Source organism: Macrobrachium rosenbergii, chromosome 16 (genome assembly GCF_040412425.1).
Source record: "Macrobrachium rosenbergii isolate ZJJX-2024 chromosome 16, ASM4041242v1, whole genome shotgun sequence".
Classification (NCBI taxonomy): domain Eukaryota; kingdom Metazoa; phylum Arthropoda; class Malacostraca; order Decapoda; family Palaemonidae; genus Macrobrachium; species Macrobrachium rosenbergii.
This window is the reverse complement of record NC_089756.1, coordinates 26,708,755-26,727,698: the sequence shown is the minus strand read 5'-3', so window position 1 is coordinate 26,727,698 and position 18,944 is coordinate 26,708,755. Positions and strand designations below refer to the sequence as shown.

At 34.6% G+C, this 18,944-nt stretch overlaps 1 protein-coding gene across 14 annotated transcripts in view; it reads left to right on the top strand.

Moving 5' to 3' along the window:
- Positions 1 to 18,944, top strand: part of Ca-alpha1T (Ca[2+]-channel protein alpha[[1]] subunit T) — a 132,792-nt gene that overhangs the window by 99,380 nt on the left and 14,468 nt on the right. For 13 of the 14 annotated variants that reach the window (XM_067118708.1, XM_067118700.1, XM_067118707.1 and 10 more), the window contains 4 exons: positions 6,904 to 7,034; positions 8,503 to 8,652; positions 10,515 to 10,636; positions 13,533 to 13,703. In XM_067118708.1, coding sequence (XP_066974809.1) covers positions 6,904 to 7,034; positions 8,503 to 8,652; positions 10,515 to 10,636; positions 13,533 to 13,703 — 574 coding nt within the window. Of the gene's footprint in view, positions 1 to 6,903; positions 7,035 to 8,502; positions 8,653 to 10,514; positions 10,637 to 13,532; positions 13,704 to 14,941; positions 16,580 to 18,944 lie in introns of all 14 variants that reach the window. The other variant, XR_010855665.1, reaches the window with a different exon arrangement.

Sequence of the window (18,944 nt, the reverse complement as noted above, 5' to 3'; positions counted from 1 at the left end):
TTGTTACTGATGATTACCTTTTAATATTTCAAGTCACACATGCACTTCACGTATTTTCTACTCCCAAGCCACCACACAAGCACTCGTTCATACTTTCACTCCAGTCACTCATGAATTCTTCCTTCTGCCTGCTACTATTTCCAAGCATTAAGTGTATATCTTGCTCAAAGAGGTTTCATTGTTCAATCTGTGCTTGATTCTCATCACCCATACTTTGTGCTTTTGGCATGTTTTATACTTCATTCTTCCTTGCCTTCTACTTAGAAGAGCTAGGTTAGACTTCCATCTTTTGTGTTAATCTCGTTTTTATTCAGGATAGCTACAAGGGTTGAGAATGACCACTCTCTCAATCTTCCTCATTCTGGAGGGAACTGCTCTGGGTCTAAATTTTTGGTTATGTAACACTGACTTCTTTGCAAGGTGAAGATTCATTTGGAAAAATATGTTCACCTTTCCATCAAGAAATTGTCTCTGCAGCTCTTCCCGAGGAATTCTCTCTTTTTATGAGACACATACCATAAATTTCTTCTTGCCGTTTTATGCCAGGTGGCAGGATAAATCTAGCAGGATATTTTTTAGCCTTTTCTGCTTCTTACAGAAAACCTAGATCATGGATGTTTTATTTTCACTGTCACTTCCAATTTCCTCCTTTTGAGAAGCTTAGCTGAAAAGTTCTTGCTTGACTATTTGCAGGTGACCTTTTAATTTTTTATCAAACCAAAATGTTAGAGAATTTCCTGGCTGCTTTTTAAAGATATTTTCATGACTTGGGAGTTACCTGCAAGGTGGACTTACTTTCACTTGCTTAATGTACTCTTGGAGGAAGATACCCCAGAGAGCTTTAGCTTTTTTTTGTCAGTGTTTGATTTTCTTGTGTTTAAACCTCAATCTGCATCTGATTTATACGTTATGTAAAATTCATCAATGCCCGGTCATTTAGAGTTTAGAAAAAATATTTCTTTAACTTTGGGGGCTGAAATCATGTTGATCTGATTCTCTGATCTTGGTTCTTACGGACAAGGAATGTAATAATTTTTTGGAATGGACACTATGCATTAGTTTGTATGCCTCTGGTGCCAAGGCTTCTGTCAACATTCAACAAAACCAGGTCAACAAGGTTTACAAAGTACCTGTTCCTGCCAGTCTTTGTCCTTCATTGTAGAGAAGCAGACTCCTAGCTATCCTCGGTTTAGATTTAGATAATTTTTCCTGTTTTAAGACTGCGAAAGGCACAGGGCCTACCCTACAGTTTGTTTGGTTTCATGCCCCCATGCAACACATATTTTAGGGTAGAACATCCAATTTTGATTCTAGATCTCAAAATCGGGCCAATGAAACAATGTTTGTTTGCTCCTTCATTTTGAGGAACTCCCCATTCATCTGCATCAACTCAAGCAGATCTAAAAGTGTACAGCCTCTCCAACCAGACTTCCTTTTGGGATTGAGATCTCATCAAGCATTTTGAGGTTTTTACCTCAAGCAATCAGGAGACCTCTTGACTGTGATGTCCTTTACATGTAATGTGCAAAGCTCAGACTGTTTTAGGCTAGTTAGTCGTGTGCTGTTCATTACCTTCTTCCAGCTTGTTCCTCTTCTTAAATTATCGTGAGATTCACAAAATCTTTCTGTTTTGGCTCAGGAAAGTAATTTTTATCACAAAGGTGTCACCTTAATTATTTCTCTTTCTCTGTAGATTGAAAAATCAAGGTTTACAGTTTTTGGCCAGCACCTCAAGTGTAAGATTGCTGTCTTTCTCTCATGAGAATTTATAAGCACATCCCTCTCTCATTTTGACCTAATAATTTATCTTTATAAGGTAATGCTTCAGAGATTTGCTAGTTACTGCTTTGTTTGGGCTCTCTGACACCTCCTTATGTTCATTCATTTCTTAACAGTCCTACTCTTTATTCGATTTTCTCCGTAAACTTTCCTTGAAGCCTTACATATTTTTCCCAGGAACGCCCTTATCCCTCCAGGTGCTCTTTACCTTATCAGAGCTGTGGCAACTCAGTGCACTTCTAGCTTCAATTGCTATTCAAGCTGTGTTAAAGTAATGAGTTTGTAATGAGGGCAGTGTAATTTTTTAAGGAAATTTAATTTTTTTTAAGTACAAACATAATTACTTTAACCTGTAATTGCCCTCTTAGCCCTAAGGCTCTGTCGTAGTAGTTTCAGACTACACAAAGTAAGATTTAGTTAACTACCGGAGACCTAAGGGGCCAAATGTACATACACTGATGTACCCTAGTCAGCGAATCATCCATTCCTTCTACAAGGGACTGACATATCTGGGATTCCCACATTACATGCAAATACACTACGTAAAGTAATGGATTAGTATTTAAAAATATTTTTTTCAAAAACTGCATAGTAATCTGAAAAACTAATGTGGCTGAAGTAATAAGGCTACTGATAGCATATGGCCAGTATCATAAGTCACTGGACAAGGAAAAACGTAAATTGTCATGTTGCCTTTGAAATTTTTAGACTGGAGGTTGTCTGACCTTGTCTCTCAGTGAAGATTAAGCACATTTCTCTATCTGTAAATATTGCGTTTTAGCTTTTCTTGAAAACTTTACTTTTGGGGTAAAAAAGATCTCCATTTGTGAATGGAGTCACTACTCAGTCTACAGAAAATTTGGGTACATGAATGGGGATTACAAACTCTTTCAAGTGTTTTGGTGATGATAAACGTGGAAAGGAAATCTTAATAACTTTTTAATTTGACAAGATTAGTGTAGAATTTTTTTTTTATGTAAAACTGCATCCATTATTAAATAAAAATAAGATAGGATATCCCAATGTATAGCTTAGACTTGAAATTAATAAAAACCTAAATTTTTATTGTATTTAATTAAGTGATGATGGTTTTTTATTGCACTAAAGAATTTTTAGCATTATTTACTTAATTTATATCTTTGATGATCATGCAGAGCAATGTTTTTTCTCTAGGTGTTGTTATATTTCAGTAAGTCATGCATGTATATAGGATCCTGACAGTCCCCTCTTTTATAGTGTCTCATGTTGCATGATCCTGTCATAATAAAATCAGTTTTGACTATTTTTACATAGTCTGCATATTTTAGTAAATCAGTCTCTTAAACTTTTTGTGATACATAATTTTCATTCCTAATAGACTTGTACCTAAAACCCTGTTTAATTTTACAGCAGGAAGTTTATTATTTTTAATGTTAAATTAGGTTACTTAGATTCATTATTTTTAAGTGAGCAACTTCTAGAGACTGTCTTTTTAAGACACTGTGTAAGCAGTTCCATAGGAAATATGCCATGAGCTATTAATTATTTTTATTTGTAACATATATTCATAATAACAATATGCTCCTTGAGTTTTTGGGTGTGCCATGAGTTTTTTTACCTCAGGAAAGTGAATAATTGTGGAGAAATGTTATTTAGAACTTGTAGAAGGTAGTTTTTGCTATGCAGTACGTAATCATTACAATGCATAAAAGTAGGTATCTATAAATCTTATGATTCTAGAAGAGGAACACCAATGTCTTTTATCAAAAACACTTCAGGGAACAGGGTTTACGATATAAAAAAGATGACCACTAAGGGACAGACGCTTAATAGTCCTCATTTTTGGACTAATTTCTTAAATAACTATGCTGGAACGTAGATCTACTAATTCTGAAATTTGAAGCTTATGAGAGTTTCATAGTGAGATCTTACTTAGAGCCTATTTCTTTCCTAAGTTTTTAAAAGATACTGTATATAGATTTTCTTTTTAGGATAAACATTTTCAGCAGTAGTGCTCATAATCCCTATTGCTTCTCGGTATTTTTCCTAAATTTAGTAACGTGATTCTTCTTATCCAATAGTAAAGGTTGAAAATGGTCAGCAGGTTACCATTTGCCATAACATGTATCTTTAATTCTTTGAACCTGTTGCAAAGACAATGTAGTAGTGATGATTTTTACCATTTAAGTTTCTTATAGATAACTTATACTCATAAATACAACCCTCCCTTAATATGATTATTATCAAAGGTGATGTATTATGTGCATGAATTAGCTTTTCTTAGCAGTTTGATTCCCCAAATTCTGCTTAGTAAGCTTCATGCAAGCTGCACAGCTTTGCATTATTATATATATGAGAGAATTTAAACCCTTAACTGTATTAAAATGATTTGACTTTCTAATATTATTTCTGTTTGCGAGTTTAGCTCTCAAAATAGGTGTCAGCTTCTTTAGAGATATTGGAAATTTAACAGAAATACATAAGAAAATCAAATAGTGGATTACCTTGAAGTCATCAAAATATTTAGAAAGATATGTAACGATAGCTGCAAAGGAGTAATAAAAGATACTTTTTTATTATTATTCTAAGAGATGTACGTCATATACCGCGTGGCTTGCAAGCACAGCTCAGTTTTGTTATTTCATGTTATCTGTTAAAAATATTTTCATTTCAAAGTATATCAGATGTTCTCTCAGTAAAAATCATGGACAAATCCTTTGTTGGTATGGAGTCTTTTCAAATATTTGTTGAGATATTACTTTGTGTGATGATGAAGGCACTGACTTTGTCAATGCCCATAATCATATATCACTTAAATATTGTTCAGAATAAGAGGTAGGGGTTTCATCTAGACATCTGTCAAATTGATTTGGTATAAGTAAGAAATGAATGTCTGATTGCAGAGCATTTAAATCATTACCAGATGGGGTGTGTGATGATGTTCCAATGTCAGTTATAATTGCCCTGTGAAATGTTTTGTTGAGTTCCACATAATATGTTCTATTTTAGCATAATGTTTCTTGGAAAAGAAAAAAGGCAAATAACTTGAATGTGTTTGCTTGTCAGTGTCTGTTACATAAAAATAACTCCTTTACAAATATCCTGTTGGCCTACAATGAAGTTTGATGGTTGAGAGTTTTAAGCAGAAAATTATATGTAGTTCAGGGTTTCGAATAAAAGGTGATTTATGATTGAGTTTCTAATTGAAGAAGATGAAGATTTTCAAGTTGAGTAAAATTTATGCTAAACAAGTTCAAACAAAGGGAGACTATGCCTTAGGTTTTCACCTAAGGGAAGATTTATGATGAAGGGTTTGATGTAAACATCAGATAAGTATCTTAATTACTGTATTATCAGATGGCAACAAACTCAAGATTCCTAAAAATATGGTGTTATTACTGACAACAATTAGGGGGCCATGGACATAGCATAGTACTTTTTTTTTCTCTTTGCCATGTTTTAAATGTTTCAGAATAAAAGTGGTAAATTTATTGAAAAGGGCAGCAGTAATTTCAGGGATTCAATAATTTATCAGTGTGTACTTTACTTTGAAAAAAAAAGTTAACAGGAAAGGCCAGAAACGTGAAGTTTTTATAACATAAAACATTTTTCCTACAAACATCATTCATATACAGCTCAAATTGTGATCACAGTATCCTTAGACATACCAGTTCTGAAGTCTCAAAGATGATAAAGGCACAGTGGTAAAAGCAGTTGGTTTTCACATGCACGGCTGTGAATCATCAGATGGGAGTAACTACCCAGCTCATTCTGTCATACTCTACTAAGAAGGGGATGCAAGCTGGTAATTTAACATATGATTGGTGATTTTGTAAGGAAACACTTAATTTTGTCGGGTTGAACAGTGGAATTTCTTAGCCTTTCCGGTGAACCAGTGTGAAGAGCTATGCAGTCCAAGATACAAGGCAAAAAACAATTATAAACCTGAGGACACAAGGACAGTTGGAAGACTGAGGGCTCTATGTTTCTCACCCTATCAGCTCTTCTGGTACCACTTAAGAAATAAGCCAAAATACTGGTTGACAAGCAGTGATACAACTACGTACCTCAAATTTAAAATGATTAATCACTTACCCTAATTAAGAAAGGAATGATATCAGATGTAGATGAAAAGAGAATAAAACACTAAATAGAAAATGAATTAGAATAAATTAGTAGAATCCAAGAGTCCAAACAAAACTGGACACATTCTCACACAGGAGCTGCAGTTGGTAGATATGCCATAGAATGAGCTTGGTAGTTGAAACCAAACAGTGGTTGACAGGTGTGCCTGCCTGAAATTTTTTCCTTAGATATTCTGCTGCTTTCATCTAAGGCTTTAGAATGGGCTCATCTGAGGCATCACAACCGCAATGTGAAATCAGTTGATTGGTGGGTTCAATATACTGTAAACAAAAACAGTTTGACTACAGTCATTTTATTCTGCAGTTTTTGTACAGGTACAGTAGCAGTTTGCAAAAATTGAATGAACACCCATAACTTTGTATGTACAGTAACAGTATTAATATTTTGACATACAGTAGAATATTTCACACAGTTAGGATGGTATGGTATCACAAATTTATAGTTAGTAGATTGCCATAAACCCAGCTTTCTGTTGTGTATTCGTGATTATTTGTAATTCTTCATGCTGTGCCTAGTATTTTACTGCTGCTTACTGTCAAGTTATTAAAAAGCGAAGAGAGATAGGTTCTGATAAGGAGAATGATGTTCAATATAGCTGATAAAATTTGCATCATTAAAATTTTATGGCTTTACAAATTCATAAAGTTGCAGTTATCTTAGGAATATAACTACCTTATTTTTGCAATATTGTATCAGCATCGCAATAGGAATTGATGACTTTCAGTCTTCTGTAACCCCAGTAGTTGTCCAGTAGACTTATTTTTTCTGTACTGCATTGACCATTTTGTCTTGTCTCTTTTATTAATATCTATATTCATATTGTCTGTAGGTGTTGATATAATTCTACTACTTTCATTAATCTTATATTAAAATTCAGTAATGGAAATAATGATCAATTCTATAAATTCAGAGCTTTTGTAACATTCCATGCCTTTATTCCTGTTGAACATTTTTATTTTTGAATACTAATTTTCCTTTCAATGGTGATCCCACAAACAGATGGAACCAACTAGACGTACTTATTGTTATCCTGTCTGTGGTTGGTATTGTGCTGGAGGAGATGAAGAGTGAAATAATTCCAATCAACCCTACAATTATCCGTGTGATGAGGGTGCTTCGAATTGCTCGTGGTAAGTAGCCCAATAACCTGTTGGGCCAGTGGGTCACAGTGTAAACAGAACCAAGCAGACTGTGGCTAAGATAATATACCTACAGCAATGCTTAAAACTTTACTGGTAAATATTAAGGATACACATGTAAGGCACCTCACATTTACTGTTCTGTGCTCTTGTAAAAAGGCACCTTTTTTATAGCATTGGTCATGAGGAGAATGTGGAATTGAAGCTTTTGGTAATTTTCTAGGAATTGTAGAAGAAAAGGCTTCCTTCAGTCTTATTTTTTTAAAATGTTACCAAACAATATTTCTTTTGTCTCTTGGAAGAGCTCAAATTATGAACTTATCCACTACAGCATACTGAACTGAAAGTATCAGGAATACGTAAGAGCTATTCTATGGCCATATGGTATGTAGAAAAGTTACTAATGTTTAGAGATGAAAAATGAAATGTTTCACTGGAGTGGATTCATGATTTTGAGTTTCAAAAAATAAGAGGGACATTATGAAGTCTAGCAGGATAATTCACTTGAGATTAGTGATGCATTGTAGGATATTTTGTAATATGCAATCTTTTCTCCAAGAAAGGACCAAACATTGTGGAAAACCATCCACAACACAAATGCTTCAAACACTTATACACAAGGCTTATCACCAGCACAGTAAAACGAACATCCCTTACACAGATTACGCCACTCATCTCGCTTGCATACACTGTCTTGATTCTTGGATGTTGAAGCCCCTTCTTTCCAATACCTCTTTCACACTACATATCCAATAATTTGCAAGTTTCCCTCTCTTTCCTTCCAGTACTTCTGAATTGTCCTTTCTTTTCACCATCCTATCATCCTGTTCAAACTATGTCAAAATGTGATCCAGCCTTTCACCTACTCTAATCTTTTTAACCACTTCTACACATCTCTTATCTCACCCTTTTCATTCCTCATCTCCACTGTTTAGGTTGGCTGAAAACTATCAGTCATTTTCCATAATGTTCCCCGTGTCAAAATTATTACAAATTAAAATCATTAAAATAGTAGTTTGTGTGTGCTTTCCTATGGGCTTCTTCAGTCAAATATTTGATACATCAAGTTTAGAAATATATTTTTGAGTACTATAATCTCATCATTCTGAAATGTATGACTACACAAGCTGTATTTCTTTTCAAAATTGATGAGGAGGCTTACAAATAATTATACGTTGTTTTTGATGCTTACGCTATTCTCTTGCATATTTAACCAGTCAGTTTAAAAGTCTGTGACACATTCAGGATAGCCAAGTTACTAAAAAAACAAGGGGAATGGCAGTTTAACTATTGATGCTGACTTGTTATACAACATGTAATTCATAGTTATACAACATGTAATTCATAGGAGTATGTGACTCATATTCTTTGGTTTGGATTTTGATAATTGGATTTAGATGCTTCATGTTGAGGATGAATACTTTTATCAGTTGAATCTGCATTATTTCATTCTTTTCAGTGTTGAAGTTGCTCAAGATGGCGAAAGGAATTCGAGCACTGCTTGATACTGTCATGCAAGCTCTGCCTCAGGTGGGAAACTTGGGTCTCTTATTCTTCTTGCTTTTCTTCATCTTTGCAGCCCTAGGTGTGGAGCTCTTCGGCAGGTTAGGTAAGTGTGGTAACATGAAACAGCTATCGTAATGGTGTGATGAACATGCTATTTTAAGGTGCTTTAAAAAAAATTAGTAAGGTGCTCAAACTTCAGATTTGAAAATACAGATAAGTAGAGGAAAATGAAATCGTAGGCCAAAGTTTGTCTTTCTCAGTTTGTACTTGAGTTTGTGTAATGTACTACTGTATATGGAAAGTGAAAATTTGGCTGATCTAAACTGGTGATCACCCTTACAGTTTCAACACATAAATTTGACTGTAAATGAGGAGGGGAACCTTTTGCTTTCATTTTCTGCTAATTGTATGTTAATTTTTTATTTATTGTCTTCCATTCCACTTTCTTTTCACTTTTATTCCATTTTTACTAAATACATCATCAGAAATCTTGCACAATCAGGCAGTGTTAATGAATTTACATTTGAGTCAGTAGCCAAGGAATGCAAAAATTTTTATCTTGACAATAATCTTGGCATACACTGACTTGGTAAAAAATGGAGGAAATGTGTTAAAATGTACTGTATGCCAGTTTTGCGGCAGTACCTTTGTAAATGTGGTAGTCAGAGAATATCATCTCTTATTTTATTCAGGTATATTCGCAGAGCAAACGGCAGCTGTTCATAACAACCCATCAGTCATAAAAATGGCTCCATAGCAGTTTGTGATGATCCCTCAACTCACAATCCCTAGTTTACTAAAAAAAAAATAAAAATGAACACTCCAAGTGTTATTTGCTTCAGTTATTTGGCCTTTTATATCCTCTTCCAGATAAAATTAATATCTCTGCTTGACATCTTTCTTACATGCCCGTAGTCTGGCCTTGTATTTTTATGTCATATTTTGTTTACGTTATTTAGTAAAGCAGTTGTTTTATTTTTCTTGAAGGGATTTACAGTTAATTTCTTCTGTAGGGATCAGTGCTATTAACCACGCACCCCTTTGGGTTTCATGCACTTGGCCTGTGTTAATAAGCTCTCTTTACCATTGTAGTTATTAATTTAAACTCTTGTCTGAAAGGTTTTATGCTAGGTGCTTTATTTTTCATCCACTGTTTGAGTTATGGACACTTGGTTTTCTTAATACTGTACCTTGTATTTTCCTGTAACAGCTTGTTTTATTTTTCTTCTCACCATTCCTGACTATTAATTTTTGCTGTATCACCTTCAGAGAATTTGTAAAGTTAGTCTTTTTTTTTAGCATTTTTAGGTCCTCAGTGGGATTTAATGCTTCTGTAATTTCTTTTCTTTTACCCAAACTCCTAAATTTCTCATAAAAAATAATTCCCTCCAACGTGGGTAGCTGATAGTAGGTCTCACTGTCTTTGATTTTGTATTGTTACTTTCTCTACTCCATCCACTGTCCTTTTCTTCAGTATTTTTCATTATTTCCATTTCTGCTTTTTATAGTCAGATCGGAAGGTAATGACTTCATATTTATAACCATCCTTTGCTGTTAGGTAATTCTTAAATTTTCATGCGTCCTTTTTTTAAATCATTGACCTTTTTTAGTTCACTGTCATTAGGTAATTTTCCATTTCCTTTTCAGATTCTTTTTCAGAACCTGCTCAAGATTTCTTTAGTCAAACCCAAACATTCATAATATAAGTAGATATGAGTTGTATAAGGAGAGTTGGGAAGAACAAGATGTTTCATTTGAATCCTCTGCAATGGGGACTTTTACACTTGCATACCAGCTTTAAAGCCCAGCTAAAAGAGGGTTAAGCAAAGGATTAAGACCTCCACCTTATAAAAAAAAAGTTGTTACTGAAGCTTTCAATAAACTGAAGTTTTTGGTTAAGCAGCCAGCATTGTGTCAAAATGGGACCTGAAAGTCCATAAAATGAGTGATTGACCTTTTTTCCAGAATGTGATGAGGAACATCCTTGCCAAGGACTTGGGGAACATGCGCATTTCAAAAATTTTGGCATGGCATTTCTTACACTTTTTCGTGTTGCTACGGGAGACAACTGGAATGGTATAATGAAGGTAAGATTCTTTTCTATCGCCCCCTACATTGCTGTGTCACACCCAAGAGTACTGGAAATCATTGAACAGTTTTAATAAATGGGTTTATTTCCAATACTAAAACTATAGAGTGCTTTGTCATATTGAAGAATACTGGGTACTATGTATTCATTAGTACCCAGTATACTGTACTTTGTTAGTTATGTGTATAACTATAATGGTCCCATACTGTATAGTATTATGCCATACTCCCGACTAAAGGCAACTATTGAATATTCTATATATTGATGGGTTTATTATTAGTTGTCAAGTGCATTTGTATGTTACACTCTAAACCACTGGCAGAAGTTAAACACCCCCTATTACTGATGGTTTTACTTCTTTAAGAACAGTGAAATTGTCATACTGTACTATCTCATTTCCTGCCCAATATAATGTATGGAATATTTAGGAATCATTCATGTAAGATTTTCTCAGAATTATTCAAATTTTGTAATTTCCAGATAAAATTTAAAATATTTTATGTGAATTCAGATATGGGGTTTAGTCAGGCACAGTTAGTTTTATTTGAATTTAGTGTATTGCAACCTTTTGAGCTCTATAAAATTAAACTATTTTAGACAATTTTATATGTCACTTGGAGAATTCTAAATCTGGAAGGATATTAAAAAAACAGATTTTGGAGTAGGAAGCCCCTATTTTTGGTAGCTGCTGTGAGTCCGCAAAGGGGTTACACCTTTATGGTCCCCCTAGGGCTCAATAAGACAGACCAACCAACCTCAAAGAACTCTCTTATAGCCGGTCTCAGCCAGAAGAATGCATGTTGGCACAGTGATAGAATAAAAAGGACTCAGGACAAGAGGACTCTACTCCTGTCCACAGTGCCTGCTTCAGTTTTCACATCCTCCTACTCGCACAGATGTGACAGCAGCACATATGTTGGCTGTCTTCCTCATTACATGCCAGGTCTGTGCAAGATAAGTGTTCACCCCAGTCCCATGCCTTTTCATCAGGGAAGGTGGGTGGATTTTGAGGACTCACAGCAGCCACCAACGATAAGTTTTTCCTATGTCAAAACCTGTTATTGGATACTGTAGGCCATGTTCGTCCTCCAGGGAGCTTACAAAAGAAATTGGTGACCCTTTTAGAAATATGCAGTAATATACAAGATTGTGAAGTCTGTAATATTCTGCATAGGAAGAATAAAGGAAACTCTTTAAAAGAAGCAAAACTAAATTTGAAGGACAAGATCTTCCATTAGAAATTAAAATTTTATGTCAGCATAGATAAGAAGTAGAAAATCTTCAGAAAAAACTCCTTTGTTTGTTTTTGGAGTCTTGTCTGTGCTACAAGAGGGAAACAGAAGTTTTGAAAGCTATCCGATTTTTATAGATATTTTTTTCAAAAGAGGCTAGCCTTAAGATTCATAAGAGCTGTTATGAACCAAACCTCGGTTCATCAGGTTTCATTATCAATTACTGACAAATGGACTGGAAAGACTGGCAGAAGCCTAGACAACAACGGGGAAGGGGAACAACAAAACCAGCAAAATAACCTTAAAACTAGTTTATTAACATTAAGTAATGTACATATTTACAAATGAGTCAAGTTTGGTAAAAAGTAATATATAAATCATATCACACATCATACATAATCCAGTCAAAAAATACCATAGACGTCAGAAAATTAAAGTTACTTTAAATAAACATTACCATCACAGCAAAAAGTAACAAACATCATATAAAGGAGAACAACATTTAAGCTGCATCAAACAGTAAGCAATACAGACAGCATAAATAATATCAGACAATCCACGGTATAACCAATTAACCATAGTAATATATACATATCTGAAAAATCAATACAGCAGCAAATATAAAGTCAATAATAATCATAAACTTAAGTATCAAATAATACCAGTACAATAATAATCACAATCTTCGTACAGTACAAATACGTAACCACCTTGGGATGTCATGACCAGCATCAAAGGTTACCGAGAACGACCATCAAACTACTGCCGTGAAATCATCAAAACCGCCCCATGACGGCAAACAGGAACATCTCCACAAAACACAGATACTCACAGCAGAGTCGATGCGACAGCTAAACTGCTGTCTCAGAGGAATGCCTCCTCTCCACTGATGACTAGGGTTAGTCATCAACTCATCCTCAAACTTGAACGAAGTTCACATCCTCGAATACTGTAGGGGCTAACAGGTAACAACTACCAGCTGTTAAACACATCCATGCTGCTATGCTGCCTAGACCCTGACTCAATGGCTGACCATACTGGACTGTCGCTACCAAAGCGAAGGCAGCAGACGTAAACTCTATATACAAAAAATAAGCAAGCACCACCGGGAAAGGAGTGCACCCTCAACAAGGGAACAACCGTTCCATACGCAGAAGCACTAAAACCTCACAGAGCACAAGGAATTGTGCTCCCCTGCGTTTACTCACTAGCTACTTTTCCACATTAATGCCCTAAAGAAAGCAGGTTGCCTGATTAATTTAAGATAATCTGTCATCATAAACCAAAAATTCCAGATTGAAGTGCTGTTACCAAAGCAGAATCTACAGCACAAAGCAGAAGATCAGTGCATGGAACACAATTATCTGTAATACATTGCACAATCTGGTTACCTCAGGTGCTGTTAGTGTCCTTTCTGTGTAACTTATTTTATGATAGAAGTAAACTCATTGTAGCTAATACAGTAATCTACTACAGTGTATGGGATTACATAGTTCTAATCAGGGGTGTAAGTTGCTGTCTTAGTTTTTTTATTTTAAAATTCCTGTCTTTAAATTTGTATCTTGTATTACAACAGACATTTGGAGTTTAGTGTGTACTTCAGTTTGTCACATACAATGTGTAAGTGGTTGAAATCATTTACTTTAAATTGCCTGCCCTCAGGATACGCTACGAGACAAATGTGACAGCAGTCCAGATTGTGTGAAGAACTGTTGCCTTTACCCTTTCGTGGCACCCATTTTCTTCGTGGTATTCGTCCTCATGGCTCAGTTTGTTTTGGTCAACGTCGTTGTGGCAGTATTGATGAAGCACTTGGAGGAGAGCCATAAGCTGGTATGTGGCTATTTGATTTTCATCTTTTTTCCTTTCGTCCTCCTCACACTCTGTAAAGTAAATTGCTTTAATGTAATTCACAAAAAGTATGATCAACTTCCAGTACTTTTTTCTCAAGCTAAATACCTATGGAAAGGTCTCTCTTGCAATCTTGGATCTTATTCATTTGAAGCATATCTTTTTCCATCCAACCTGACAGTCTCTTTGCATGTATTGTATTAAACTGGAAGATCTTTCTCACTATTTGCTGTACTGAAGTATTGATCCTCTGAAATTCTTGAACAATGCTTGATATGTTTCTGTTATCCTTCAGTAATTGCAAAGACAACTACCGACCCAGAGTATGAGGTGATTGCATCAGGAGTTTAATATTTATTGATTAAGATATGTGCATAAAGATTTCCTAGTATTGTTTTGCTTTTCCAGATATTTCTTTTGAAATCAAACTCTCAGTTGTAAGTCAAAGTATAACAAGTTTACTTCTTTGGGTTAATCTATTTAGAGGTAAATCTTTTATTGAGTCTACTAGCTTTGGAACTAGTTATTCATTTTGAACCTGTATTTCATCAGATCATTTAAGGGTATCAAAATATTTCTTTAGGAAAATCCTATTGATAATTTATGGACTAGAGTCCTTTAAAAGTGAGAATTATTAAAATGTACATATGTACATGTAATTAACATGTATTCTGCTTGGGCCAGACTGTCTTTCAGATTGTTTATTTTTCATTTGACAATTATCCAGGGACTCTAGCCTGAGTATTTTCTAAATTTATTATTCAATCTTAACTTCTTGTGTTTAATTATTTAAAAGTCTTTGCAATTGCTTGTGTTAGCATTAGGAGCACTTGTACAGATTCAAAACTCACAAACAAAAACTTTTCCTTCATAGCCTCATGTCTTCTGCTTTTTCCAAACCTATTGCATGGAAACCCTTCTCAAGAATGTTATATTCATATTCCTAAATCTATGGTAATCTTTATTCACACATGTTCTAAGGATTGAGAATCGTTTGCTTTATAATTCTTAAATTATCTTGAAGTCATTCTTCAAAGTTATTTTTTATCTATATTTTCTTTTTCACTCTAGTGCTCATGCTTTCTTTTTAAAAGACTGTGTTTGAATAGCTATCATTATTTTCCTCTATTTTTTCTATGGACCTGGGATTATTCTCCTGTAGGGACTCTATACAATTCATGTCGTTGTTATTTATCTGACAAGTTTTTACCCTGCCTTAGCCCCCTGAAGCTAGAGGTAAGAAGAAGGCTGCTGATGACGAGGATAGTTTAGAGGACTCTCTAGAACTCTCAACTGATGAAGACATTTTCAATGAAGGGGGGTCAGGTGAAGAGGAGAATGCGAGTCTAGATTTTGATGATGAACACTTTGATTCTGATCATCCAAGTGATGTTGAAGTAAATCCCATAACTGATAGTGGAAATGAGGGAAGCGGGGAGGACTCCAACTGTGCCGATGTTACCAATGCTGAAGATGAAATTCCTGGCACCTCCACAGATCATAGTGAATGTAGTAGCAGAGACAAACACTCTGTCAATTTAGATTCTAGTTTGGATGATGTATATAGTCCCAATGCCTTTCAAAAGAAACATTCCAGTGAAACACTAGGTGAATTTCCATTGCCAAAAGGGCAAGAAATTTCAGATTCTAATGATATAACTTGCATTAGTGGTTCACCAATTGCTTGTCAAAGACTTCTTAGTAATGAAAGTACTGTAGTTGATATTGAAGAACCCTCACATATCGAGTTGCATCAGAGCACTAGTGAAATGCCCATGAGAAAGACATTAAACATTTGTTCAAATGAGAGTGATTTCCGTACTTATGAACCTAACCATGAAGTTGTTCCAACTTTATCTAGTGCATTTTGTAAAGATGGTAAGAGGGAGAAGAAAAGAATTTCTTTCAGGCTTAACAATAGTGCACTGCCTCCTTCTGTGGATAAGATACAATGCAATGTTATTGTAACAAACAGTGTGGACAATATTGATGGTAACGAATCTAAAAAGGAAGCTTTCAAGCTTAGTACAGTGTTTGAGAATATCAAGTTGTTGTTTAAGAGGAATTTGAAAGGAAGCAAAAAGATGCCTCAGAGAAGCCAAGAGAATCATATTGTTAAGTGTTTGGAGGTAGAAAAGGCAAACTCGACAAAGACAGACAGAATTAATGACTGCAAAATTAATCCCGGAATAAGTGAAGAAAATCCAAAGATGATATTACTAGGAGCAGAGGAAAAACCAAAAATGGTTGACAAATGTGTTGGTGTTGACATGGATTTAATTTGTTCCATCTCTAACAAAATTTCAAAAGGAGATTACTCACAGGTAGAGGATGATAGTTTTTTACTTTCTTCAGTCAGGCTACGAACATCCTCATTGCCAGAGACAGAGGGAACCCCTACATCATCTCAGAATTGGAGAGCCCCAGAGCTTGAATCCAAAAGCAAAGCTAGCATGGCTGATGAAGATGCAATTGAGGACCAAGAACCTGAGAGAACAGGTGCAAGGAGGAAAAGCTATTATTAAGCTGACAGCCATACAAACTATTTTAACATTTGTTATCTAATAAGATTTGTCAAATCATGCTCAACGTATAAAATGAACTACAGTATGTAAGTTTTACTGTAAGACATTACAGCTCACAAGTTTGTTTGATTTTTTATCAAAAACTTCTCATTTGTTTTGGAATATCATTTGAAATTCTGTCGCAAAAAAAGTGTTGGACATCAGTAACGGCTTTGAAAACTGGAGTCACACTCAATTTAGTCAACATCAGCGTGACTGCAGTCATCATTCGTTTTAGAAAGGAAACTGAAGAAACTTTATGCAAGTGATATTTTTGGCAGCTGAAAATAGCAGGTTTATACTCTTTGATCTTAGATTTTGCTAATGGTATGGACTGACCATATTTGGATTTATTTTGATTTTAGCAATAATTGGAATACGTCTTCATTAACAGTTTGTGTGTTTGTGTTTTTATTAATGGGCTGTGGCACTAAGTATGGTATTTTTGTCATATGAAAGAGATGCTTAGATACTTTCTAGAGTTGGATGTGGTTTTCTAGCACTGAAAAGTTAGAGTTTTTAGTTATATTCTAGACCTGAAGTAGCTTATGGGTCAGAAAACAGTTTTTTATGGTTTTATAAACGAATAGTGCACAACCTGAGGAGTGGTGCTGATACTTGTGTTAAGCTAATCTTACGAATCACTAACTTATCTGCATGCATATTGATACAGACAAATAGCCCAAGGCTGTAAAATACAGTATCATGACAAATGTTGAGAGCAAGAATATATTTTGTTTGATAGGAGCATTACCAAACAGAAGTCATTCCAAAGAAACTAGGTAATAAAAAACATTTTAATAAGCATATTTTTTACATTCATGCTAGTACAGGTGTCATGAGGTTATTTGTCACAGTTTTAGTCTTAGACTAAGGAAAATATTTTATTTTTACAGATCTGGTTATTTTCTTGGAGTGCTCACTGACTCTTCATGTTTAGAAAACATATTTTGTTTTCATAATTTTGTTTTTGAATTCCATAAATGACATTTTATGTTATATTACTCAACCTCGACAGCTTTAGTTATCAAACTAGAGCCTCTTAAAAAATTGATGCTGTAAATGAATTATACACATGCTAATTCAGTGACAACTGAAACTCATCACAAATACCCCAGATTTGTTGCACAGATACATTGTATGATGAATCCTGATGTTTTATCCTTGAGTACCTTTAAAGTTCCTTATATCATGTAATATAGCTGTTGTGAAGTGCAAGTACCACTTGAATTAATATCATGTGCGGACAGAACTGGATTTGGCTTATACAAGTTTTATCTATTTTAAGTATGGTATAATCCTTCAACAGGAAATTCTTTAGGACGTGCAATAGTATTTGTTTACAAGGTGACATTTTCATTGCACTATCTATCTCCAGTGTATATGTTTATTCATTCCTCTTCTTTAGTATTGCATATTCCACTGGTTCTTTCCACCATCTACATTTTATTTCATCTACGAAAAAAAGCAGACCCATACAAAAGCTTTTATGGCATATAGTCTTCATCTCAGTTTTCCATATCTGGTTTGTTTTGCAATGTCTTCAATGTTATTTTGCCCTTTATTTATTTCCATAACCTTTCATATAACAATCTTACCAGAGGTTGCATCGAAAATCCGTATCTAAAACTTAATTTTTGAAGGTCCGCACAATTAGACATCATCATGAACTGAAACATCTAGATCTCTTTCTGTTAAAGATTGGCTATCATATTTTCTGAAAAGAACATTTAATTCATTTTTTATTATACAGAATTCCATTCAGGAAACATTATACCATCAGCAGTTATTGGAGCACTTCAGAATAGTTATTAAAATTCTTTTCACAGTAAATTATTTTTCATTCCGCAGAAATTATGCAGTTGGTATAAATTGATACAAATGTTGAAGTGTGATTGATATGTGGTCATGTATCACTACAGTGCTCACAAATCAGAAGTTAATAGAGGTGCTTAAGAGGCATTTGCAATTATCAGATCAAAGACAGCCATACTTATAAATGATTGTATACAATCTTTAGACCCTTTGATATACTTTATTAAACTTGAACAGATCAAGTCCCTTGTCAGGTTATGGCATTCTTTATTACAAATTCACATATCCTTGGAATGAAGGGTAAATTGGCTGTTTCTCTCCTTCTGCTGCCAAGTTCGAGTAATCTCAAGCGGCCTCTATTTTCCATTATTCTTACAAACTTTAATCCTGTAAGCAGGCCCATCACATCCTTCCAGGTCTAAGCTGTATTTTCCTCCTCTTATTTCCTTCGAACCCTTTTTGTTATCTTCCGATCTGGTCTTGATGAGGGTTTTTGGTTGCTCATTTTATTTTCTTTGTATTTAAGTTAAAGCTTTATCTATGAATTGTACCTAACCCTTTAAATTGTTTTTAATGGCTGCCCTATCCAACATACAAAAAAAAAATATTTGAAAACAAAAAAATCTCAGCGAGATTTTTGTGAATGACTTCAACATTTTGAGGGTGTCCAATAATTAAATTTTTAGATTTCCTTTTACTGTATATGTACTTCCATCGCAAATATGATATTGTATTGTGCCTACTGCCTGCACTTTATATCTTTACATGTTGCAATATTATATTCTATGTTCTCTTCAGTTTTTCAGAACTGTGTTTTTACCTATGATTTTTTATCCATTTGCCT